Genomic DNA, 11,033 nt, shown 5'->3' with positions numbered 1-11,033 from the left:
AGTATTATAAAAAATTTTAAATTATTCATCTAACCTAATCTAATTACTATCAAATTCTAATCTTAATCTATTTTTAATCCCAATACTCTTCATTACCATTTTCAATCTTTTAATTTTTTTTCAACCTCTCCTCTTTTGTTCACTAATAATAACCCTTTCTCCTCTCCAATCTTCTCTCACTCCAATTCCTTACTTTTAATTTCTCTCCCAAATTTTATCATCCAAATTTTGTTTTTATGTTATAATCATCCAAACAAAACAATAAATTTTTTTCTGGTGCGTTTGGGGATAGAAACAGATGAAATTATGTTTTTTTCATTGCAGTGGCTTTTTTTTTTGTGGCTTGTCAACATTCAATAAGTACTAGTAATATAGTTATTAGAACCGCATCCAACATTATAAATATTTTAGGTGAAGAAGGACAAAAGCATTATATTTCACCGATAAAGGAATTGTTATTGTTGTTATAGTGATTGTCATTGTTGTCAGCTTTTTGAAAGTGTGACGATAAGTCACAAGAATCAGTTATGTTGAAATTGTTGGTGTTATTGGTGATGGTGTTGTTCATAGCAGAATTAATTAGGGTTGAATTTTGGGAAATTAAAGGGTTTGAAGGAGGCCATCAAAACTGAAAATTGAGAAATTCGAGAGTGGAGAGTGGAATTTAGTTCGTGTTTAAAAAGTAACAAGTGAAAGTGAAAAGAAAAATATAGTAATAGGAGATAACCATTATGTTAGAAACAAGAGACTAAACTGGAAGAAGGATTTGTATATTATTAAGTGTAATCAAGTTGTCTATTCAAGTTGTGTGAAATGATACAATATAGGGGCTAAGAGAATCATAATAATAAAGATGTAATATTCTATAATAAATATTCATATACTAAATAATTCTAATTGATCCTAATTATATTCTAACATCCCCCTCAAACTCAAGTGACAACTTGAGTTCACTTGAGTTTGAAACTTATTTAAAATAACAAATAAAGAGAAAAAACTGCATAAACTGATAAAACGGGTGCAGACGGAACTGCCAGAAGGAAGCGCAGATGGAACTGCCGCTTGTCTGAAGGAAGTGCAGAGGAAACTGCCGCTAGTCTGAAGGAAGCGCAGACGGAACTGCCGCTTGTCTGAAGAAAGCGCAGATGGAATTGTCGCTTGTCTGAAGGAAGTGCAGACGGAACTGCCAAAAAGAAACGCAGACGGAACTGTCACAAGGAAACACATACGAAACTCAGACGGAACTGCCACGAGAAAACGCAGACGGAATTGCCACGAGAGAACACAAACGAAACTGCCACGAGAGAATACAGATGGAACTGCCACGAGAGAACGTAGACGAAACTGCCGAAAGAGAGCGAAAATTAGATGATTTCTTCATGAGAATAGGTAAGTAGCAGATGACAAAGGTGTTTGATTATTGGACTTGAAAAAACACAAGACAGAGAAAATAGGCTAGTCGGTGAGGTGAAAAAGCATCAAAGGAATGACAAAAGGAAAAGAAGAATGGCATAGAAAAAAAAAAGCAAAAACTACAGTGATTTCACCACAAGAAAAATAACCTATCCTCTTCAAGGAGGATACCATGGCTCTGATACCATGTTAGAAAGGGGAGAGAGAACAATAAAAATAACCTAATTATATAATAAATATTAAGATATACTAAATATTCTAATTGATTCTAATTGATCCTAATTATATTCTAACACATTGAATGATGAGAAAAAAGAGAATTTAGGAAAGAAATTAGGAATGATTAGGTTAATTTAGAAGAGTGAATTAAAAATTTTTAATATATATTTAGGGTTTAAATAATATTTTCTATTGAAATCTATCTTTCGTAGTTATAAGTTAGTTTTAATTTTTCTATAGTCATATTTATTAGTGTCGTAATTTTTCATGATCAGTTTTATTACTTTATTAAAAAAAACTACAACTTAAATTAACAACTTTTTCAAATGACTCATCACACTCCTCGTGTAAAATTACACAGAGAGCGTACAACTATTTGAATTTTATTTTTATTTGATTTACCCAATTGTGTGACACTATGTGCAGTGTAGGCTGAATACTAAAAAAAAAAATTAAACTGTCATGCAAATCAAACGAAATTACATAAAATTCAAGTGATGAGTTATTTAAGAAAGTGGTGTATGAAGTTGTCTAGCTAAATAAAAGAAATAAAATAAAATGCATTTTTAATAGAGTTTTTATAGATTTTTTAAAAATTATTCAAAAGAGGGACATATGCTCTTTCATTTATATTTTTATTTTTTTAATTAATAGATATATAAAACAATTATTAAAAAATAATTAAAAAATAAAAAAGTAACAAGAACATTAGCAACACCCACGGTGCATTGTGGCCTGTGGGTTGTGGTACCATATTTTTTTTCTCTTTATAAAGTTACTTTTTGTAATTGTTGTTAATCCGCTACATTTATTAATTAAAACAAGAAAATTTAAACTTCAAAGGTACATGTCACTCTTTGGAATGATTTTAAAAGGGTTATGCTAGGTAACGAATAATTTTTTTGAACAATATGAATAACTACCAATCAAATTAAAACACACCACATCTCCAAATTATCTACCTAAATCTTAATATTATAATAACCATCTGTACACCTAGTGAAATGAACATCTAATATATCCATTGTTCATGTTTAATATTTTCATTGTCTACCTATACTTTTTCATTTTAAAAAGATCTTTACACTGTACAATAAAAATTCTATATAAAAAGGAAAAGTCTAGGGGGTAGTAACTTTTATGTTTTGTGGCTAGCACTTAACCATCAAAAGAAAAGTGAGTGATCTCCCACCATTGGATGTAATCTCACACCATTAAAAGGACTATTGATGGTCAATTGATGGTTACAAAACACAAAAATTGCTGGCCCTAGCACTCCTCAAATAAAAATATTCGAGTTAATATTCAGTCCCTAAAATTTGAAATCAGATTCAATTTGACCCTTAAAAATTCAATTGACTTAAATTGGATCCCAAAATTTATAATCATAACTCACATTAATCCTTGAACTAGTCTCCGTTAACAACGTGTTGATTTTATACATTAACTTGTTACGATTTAGATTCCTTGCCAAATTTTCATGTGATCAAGATTTATTAGAGTTCCAAAAGCTTGATTGTTGCTCCGAGAACCGCAAAATTTTCAAATTGAATTTGTTATTGTCATCTTCGTAAGGATGTTGGGAGCCAATCAAGCTTCTAGGAGGCCTAGCAAGTCTTAGTCATATGAAATCTAGGTGAGAAATCCAAATCTTGACAAGTTAACATGTAAAATCAACACGCCATTTACGGAAATCAGCTCAGGGGCTAATATGAGTTACTATTATAAATTTTGGGAACCGAATTGAGTCAATTGTAATTTTAGGGGTCAATTTAAATCCGACCTTAAATTTTGGAGACCAAATTGAATATTAACTCAAAGTCTTCACTTTTTATTAGAATGTCTCTTTTTTTTTTCTTTGGTACATACCAGGCAAATTTGTGAAATTTTCAAACTGCACAAATGCTTGGTTGATGAACATTTCTGTACCATAGACTACGGCAGCTCCAACTTCTTGCGCTTCTTGAAGGAGTCTTGTTGATTTGGGTGTGTATATAGCATCAAACACCAAACAATAGTGTTTCAGGGCTTCCTGCATGTTAATATAATATACAAACACTAAGTGGCATGAAATCTACTTATATAATAACTTGAGATTAGTTAAGACCCAGCAAGGAGTGAAAGCTCTGTGAAATTGATTTGTTTGCTTAATTAACCAAATTCAGGCCCATATCTTGTTATCTGATGCGATTCTTCTACCACCAACATTTTTTTAACTGAAATTTATTCACACACTTATCAAATAAGAACTAATAACTAACCCTTCGAATTAATATATTGTTGACAAAAAAACACGAAATTAACAGTATGCACATATATGTAAATGCAACACTAGTGTTATCAAAGGAGTTATCTCGTTTATTTTTGTTTATTCACTAATTTTACTTTTTAAGCTTAAACCGCTCATGGCCAAGACATAGTTGTAAGAATTAAATTGGTGATTGAGTTAGTCAAACTATTGGTTATTAATTTATTGGTTTAACTGATGAATTATTGGTTTAGCCGATTCTATGTAAATAAAAAATATAAAATAGCCAAAATTTAAAATTAAAATTTAAAATACATATTTTAATTAATATTTTAAAAACAATTAAATTTCAATAAATTATAATCAATAAGTTATAATCCGATTATTATTAAATAAGTATATAAAAATTATAATATTTTTTCATGATAAAAATTTTTTAAATTATTTTTATATTAAAATATTTTTATATTTATTATATTGTTATTATTATAAATATTTATTAAAAAATATTAATAAATATTATATAATCATAAAAAAATTATATTATTATTAATAAAAATATTTGATCTTTCTTATTTATACATATTTAATTACATTTATATTAATTAGCATATGATGAGATAATAAGAAATAACTTCAAACCATACTTTTATCAATTTTTGAATTTTTTTTTTAGCGGTTCGATTGAACTGATTTTCCACCGATTTTTACTAGCTTAACTAGTTTTTATCGGTTCTTGATCTTAAACAGTCTTTAGACTAAACCGGACTGGTTGGGGTCCGATTCACCGATTTTTTAGTCGAATGTGTCTGATCCGATCTTTACGACTATGAGCTAATATAATGAGTTATATAGATTAGTCTATTGCCCAATTTCAAAAAAAAAAAGATAAAAATATAGTTTTGGTCCAAAATATTTTTATTTTTTTTACAAAAACAGTCGCTTTAAGTAAAAAATGTAAACAAACAATTTTTTTAGTAAAGGAGTTAGGTCATTAAATCGGACTAGTGAAAACTGAAAAAAATTACTCTTTTTTTTTGGAAAATGAAAAAACAAAATTTTAAACAAATCGCTAGTTTAAACAAAATTACTCTGTTTAACTTGCTATTTTGTCGGATTAATCATGTAAAGTCCATTTAACACTTTAACTTCTCATTTTTACGAGCTTAATTTTAAAGATAAAAATTCATTCATTTAAGTTGGGTAAATGGGTTAACCCAATAAATTTAGCTCATTTTGAGGGTTTTATGCAACCCTAACTCTCCAAACCTTTGGTAAGGGTGTGTGATCAATATTTGGTTTCATTCCAATAGATGTAGTATTTGCAAGAACCATTCCTTCTTCTGGGTGGAACTTCTCTAAGTCAGATAGAACTATAGCCTCTCCTCCCACTTTTTTAGCAAGTTCTTTGGCCTTGGCTGAAATTAATTAATTAAGCATAATTGTTAATTAATCAGGAATAATAATTCTAATAAAGCAAAGACAGAAATATTATCACACCATATGTACGATTAGCAACAACAACTCTTGCCCCTTTTACTTTTGCACCATATGCAAGTGCTTTTCCTGCACCACCAGCTCCTATTACCACAAATAGTCTTCCAGATAAAGGTGAACTAGATTTGGATCTTCCGATTGATTCTACAAATTCACATATTTACAGGTAACTAATTAATAAAAGCTTGTTTTTAAGTTAACAATTTAAATAAAAAATAATTGAAACATATAGAGACCTGTTAGTCCCTTCTCAATAGCTGTAATGGCCCCAAGATAGTCAACATTGTAACCTAGTAGTTTTCCATCTTGTAGCCTCTTAATCATGCAACTAATAGCTCCTATTTCCTGAAAAAATAACAAAGATTTTGTTAGAAATTAAACATTTGTTAACACTAAACATTAGTTTATATTATTTTAAATTACAGTCTATAACTCCCATTGTGGCTATAAATTAATTACTTTTATTTTCACATTACACCACAATTAACTATAATTACAACTGCAGTTTAAGACCATAGCATCCACAATTATGGGATAAGCTTTTAGGGTAAGTACCTTGGCAATAGGATCCACCTCATCGCAACATCTAAGTCCATCTTCCTTGTGAGGAATCGTGTAACTGTATTATTAAAGAAATAATAAGAAGAAGAACTACAATGGTTGGGAAATTAAAGAAGAAAACTATGATTCTCAGAATGCAAGAAACAGAGCTGAGATACAAAAGAGGGAGAGTTTGTTGTTGTGCGTTGATCTGAAAGTGTGCTAGAAGCTTCGATCTCTATCGGATCTGAGAGATGATGCTTATATGAGCTATTACTCAAATTGATCATAAAATTTAAGATTGGACTTAAATTGATTTTTAAAATTTTAAATGATCCAAGATGTACCCAAAATTTACAACCATAACTCGCTTAATTCCTAAACTCATCTTCGTTAATAGCATTCTAATTTGGCACGTTTACTTGTCAAATATACTGAATAAAAATGATGACATCATTTTATATTAGTGTCTAATTTTCATCGAAATGACGCGTTTCACATGAACAAACAGAGTAAAATACATATTGTTTTATGACCATCACTAGTGAGAAAGAGATCCGTGTTATGTGAAACGACGTTTTTCATTGAAGATTGTGTGCCAATATAAAATGCTCACCTACACGAGCTAAATACCTCTAACTAACTCAAGCTGCTTAACTTTCATGCTAACCAACTAACTGCTACATTTGTTTACTCTAACTAACTGCTCTCTTTATTTGTTTACTCTAGCTAACTTCTAATTTGTTTACTCTACTTGAAACAAATTCACATTCCTTTCAAATTTCAATAGTAAGTTAGCATAACAAAAAAAAAGTATTACTCGAAAAAATGGTTATTTTGCCTATTCTGTATCATAAAGATGTCCAAAATCAAATCATACAGGAAGAAACAATCCATGTTAGGATACATAATTACATACCTGTACCCAACAAAATCAAGAGATGAGAAAGTGTGAAGAAAATGTGAGACACTATCAACCAAGAAGGGCAAGTAAATTCCATCAAAGCCCACAAACTTGAAAGCTGGATTGTAAAGGTGAGGGCTTTTGCTATGGCTAATTGGGTTTCCAATAACGCCATGCACTTTGGTATTTGGTCCAATGAGTCTAAAGTTGTACAAATCCAGCAAGTCACTGATACATGGTTGCCCTGCTGCTGATTCAATTCCAGCCTCCATTGAAGCAAAGGTAAGAAATCCTCCAAACTTTGCTGACAGTATTCGTGTCATAAATCCTTTCTCCCCCGTTGCTATTCCTATCATTGGCACCTATATACAATTATCATTGTTCAGTTAAAATGTTAACTGTCCTTCATATTTCAACTTATAAAGTTCTGGACTCATTAACAAGTATAAAATAGCTCAAAATAAATCATATATTAAAAACTTCTGTTATATTAAAATAAGAAAAATTCTAGAAGGTCATCAAAATTTAGGCCATAATTAGCCAAAATTTTTCATAATTCACTTCATTTATATCATTTAATATCAGTTTTATTTTTTATCCCACTCTCTTATTATTCTACTTATCACCGTTCTTATCAAATTTACTTATTAATGATATTAATTATAAAATCATATCCCTTTTTATTAGGCATTATTGTAATCAATACTTAATATTCTTTTTTATAATTTGATTTTTATATATAAAAATACAATAAAGATTAATAATAATTATATTTAAGAACAGTAATTATAATATCAATTACATTAAATAATTGCAATTGATTCTTTGTCCGTTATGATATTTATCATCAATTATTGGAGATATGAAACATGAAACCTATCCTAATATATACTTTATGTTAATTCAATTATATTCATTCAAAAATCACAAGAATAACACCATTACAAGCACAATAGTGTATAAGCCAAGAAATTTTACAAGAAATTATTTTTATCATTGTAATTTGTATGGCAATTGATTTCGACCTTAATACAATACCTATGGTAGAAGGTGCTGAAGAATTTGAATAACAGACGGATTCACCCGATGAAATTGTTGCTAGTCAATCAATTTCTGAGAATATAAAAAACTATACTAGCTCTGATGAGGTATAGTAATAGTCCGGATTATTTTTTATGTATTTTTTAGCACTTTAATTATATGCGTAACATTCTTGATCATTATTTGTTTGTTATTTATGTCTAGAAAAATAAATTTTTTATTATTTTTGTTATATTTTTTAATTTTTAAAAATAGTTTTATGAAAATAGAAACATTTAAAATTGTTTTCGTAATATGTCAACGATATACTTTCACCTTTGATTTATTTTGTACATCTTTTTTACAAATTTTTATTTGTAGTATCCTTAATTATATCTTTGGATCTCTTATTAACAAAAACCTAATTTTTATAGAGACTAAAAACTGGAAAACCAATAATTATTTTAGAAGAATGTTTTATATACATTTTATATATGTTTCAAATGTACACCTTTAATTTTTTAAAATAGTTTTATGATGTTGATCGCTAAAATAAGAAGCATTTTTTTAATATTTAAACTTTCTTTTAGTAATTGGTATTTAAATCTTTTGATTTTGCTCACTAATTTTTTTTAGTTATATGCATAATATTCGCGTAAAGTTCATGATTTACGCAATCAATAAGTTTATATGAATAACATCCATAATTACATGAAGTTAACATTCACGTTAACATACATAATAAAATGAAATTAGCACCTAAAATTATAGTATTGTGTTTTATTTGTTATACTCGATAGTGAAATTAGTCACTTTTTGTATAGTTAACCTTTATGGTAGAAGGTGCTGATGAAGAATTTGAACAACAGACAGACTCATCCGACGAGGTTATTGTCAATCAATCAATTTTTGAGAATATGAAAAATCACACCAGTTTTGATGAGGTATGGTAATAAACTGATTTTTTTTTTTTTGTGTATTTATAATTATATTGTACTACAATGTTCATACACATAAATTCATACGTTTATATACATAACATCCATAATTACATACAACTAATATCTAAAAATTAAATTCATGTTTATTAGATATTACAACCATACATGTATCATTTTTTAGTTATTGTATAAGTAACTATTAAGTTAACACAAATATTTTTAAATTTTATCATAATTGAATTTAAAAAAATGTCAAATTCTTAAATTAATTTATTCAATTGATAAATTTACTCATAACATCCATAAATTTATCCACATAACATCTATAATTTCATATTAATAACATCCATAATTTATACTCATAATATTCATAATTTCATACCTATGATGTCTATAATTAATAAATTTTTATAATTAATATTATCAAATTTTAAACTATACGTCTTATTGTATTCTTCAAATTATCTCATATGTGCACTAGTAGGTCGTGATTTTAATTATTTTAATATTTTTTTTTAATATTCATATGTATGCTTATTTATTGATTTTAATATGACGAGTTAATAATTATTTTTAAAAAATTATTTTTAAATATTTGTTTATATTTTATATTTTATATTTTATTTTTTAATAGTATATATGAAAAATATAAGTTGTATAGTAGAAGTTGTTAAAATTTTTTAATTATTTAGCTTTCATAATTTTTGCAGAGAATTATTGCATTTAATGGATAATAATGTGATTGAGAGATGTTAGAGATTTGATTTGAGAGAAACTGAAATTGATTTTGGAAAGAACATTAATGACTCCAAATATGCGGCAAAATGATAGGTGATAAGGATGATAAGTGATAAGGAGGTGTATGTCACTTGCTTATCAAGAGAATGAAAATTTTTACATGACATTTCTATATTGTAATTATTTTTTGGCTACCTAGCATTACTCAAAATTTATTGTTTTTGGCTATCACTTTTAGTCATAAACTCAATTACTTTAATTTAGTAATCCAACAACATATTTTAATTAGCTCACACTTTTAATTATTGATGACAAAAATAATAAATTCTGATGAGTCTCTATCATTCTTGTAACATAAATTTATATCTATAACTAAAATACAATAAAAGTATAAAATATATAATGGTGATTTAATTTTTGTGAAGGTGAAAATACCTTAGAATGCACTAGGACTTGGAGAACACGTGCTGAGTCCGTGATATCCAAGGCAGTTGTTGCAATCTTTACGATGTCAGCACCAATAGACTGAATTGTAGCAGCAAGATTACCCAATTCCTCAATGGATGGAGTATTCTCAAAGTTGTGTGAAGATACTATGATCTTCACATTCTCGTGCTTCTTCCCTCCAAGGGACTTGTAGAATTCATGAGCTACCTTCAGTAAATAATTAAGCAAAAGTTATATACTCTATTTTATGATGATAAAATAATAAATTGACGTTAATAGATAAAAAAAAAAAGAATCATAAAAAGAAAACTATTCTTATTTCTTAATAGATATATAGATTGCATTTAGAACGAGGGACATTGTAAAGTACAGTATTTACTATATAGACACGGATCTCATTCTGAAGTAAACCTCTGTGTTTCTTTCTCTCTCTCTTTTTGAACCTAAAGTGGAAAGAAATAAACCATGGAGAGCTAGTGTTTGATTTTTTTTCATTAGACTTAGATCTAATGTTTTAATTTCTCTTATCTGTAAGTACTATATATGACTATTTCATGAATGAATGTTTGTTCTTATTATGTCAAAATACACAAAAAAAAAAAAAGATTGGAATATTAATGTCTTTTTTTTAATATATAGAATGATAGTTATTTCAATCCCACCATTTTTTTTTTTCTCTTTGCGTTTTACCATATAATATATATAGGTGCTGTCTCTAGTGGCTCTATTAGTTTCATGACTATGATGGCTAAGGTCCAACAACCAATCCAAACTTAAAACGTGGCATGTTTTAAGTTATGAGAAAAAGAATTTGACTAGATGTAATGATGGTAAATACACTAATAAACCACGGTAAACATTCTGAATCAATAAACAACTACTAATTAACATTTTTAGGAGATTAATAAATTATTGTGAAATTTCAAAAATAAAAAATTACAAAAATTAGATAAAGTGGATCGAAAAATTAAAAAAATCCTCAATCGCAATAGTAGAATCCTTCGCCACTATGGATGCGACCACCAGGAACTTAGCTATATATATATAATCCCATAGAAAATATTTT

At 28.0% G+C, this 11,033-nt stretch overlaps 1 protein-coding gene across 2 annotated transcripts in view; it reads right to left on the bottom strand.

Moving 5' to 3' along the window:
- Nucleotides 1–11,033, bottom strand: part of LOC107616730 (bifunctional 3-dehydroquinate dehydratase/shikimate dehydrogenase, chloroplastic-like) — a 15,176-nt gene that overhangs the window by 1,246 nt on the left and 2,897 nt on the right. Inside the window, exons 4-11 of one of the 2 annotated variants that reach the window (XM_021111596.1) lie at nt 9,956–10,174; nt 6,837–7,183; nt 5,933–5,996; nt 5,614–5,722; nt 5,381–5,521; nt 5,150–5,298; nt 3,502–3,664; nt 1,039–1,344 (exon numbers count right to left, since the gene is read on the bottom strand). In XM_021111596.1, the coding sequence (XP_020967255.1) occupies nt 1,235–1,344; nt 3,502–3,664; nt 5,150–5,298; nt 5,381–5,521; nt 5,614–5,722; nt 5,933–5,996; nt 6,837–7,183; nt 9,956–10,174 (1,302 nt within the window). In that variant the 3' untranslated portion in view covers nt 1,039–1,234. Of the gene's footprint in view, nt 1–1,038; nt 1,345–3,501; nt 3,665–5,149; nt 5,299–5,380; nt 5,522–5,613; nt 5,723–5,932; nt 5,997–6,836; nt 7,184–9,955; nt 10,175–11,033 lie in introns of those variants that run through there. The other variant, XM_016318664.2, reaches the window with a different exon arrangement.

Source organism: Arachis ipaensis, chromosome B09 (genome assembly GCF_000816755.2).
Source record: "Arachis ipaensis cultivar K30076 chromosome B09, Araip1.1, whole genome shotgun sequence".
NCBI lineage: Eukaryota > Viridiplantae > Streptophyta > Magnoliopsida > Fabales > Fabaceae > Arachis > Arachis ipaensis.
This window is presented reverse-complemented; position numbering and strand designations above follow the sequence as displayed.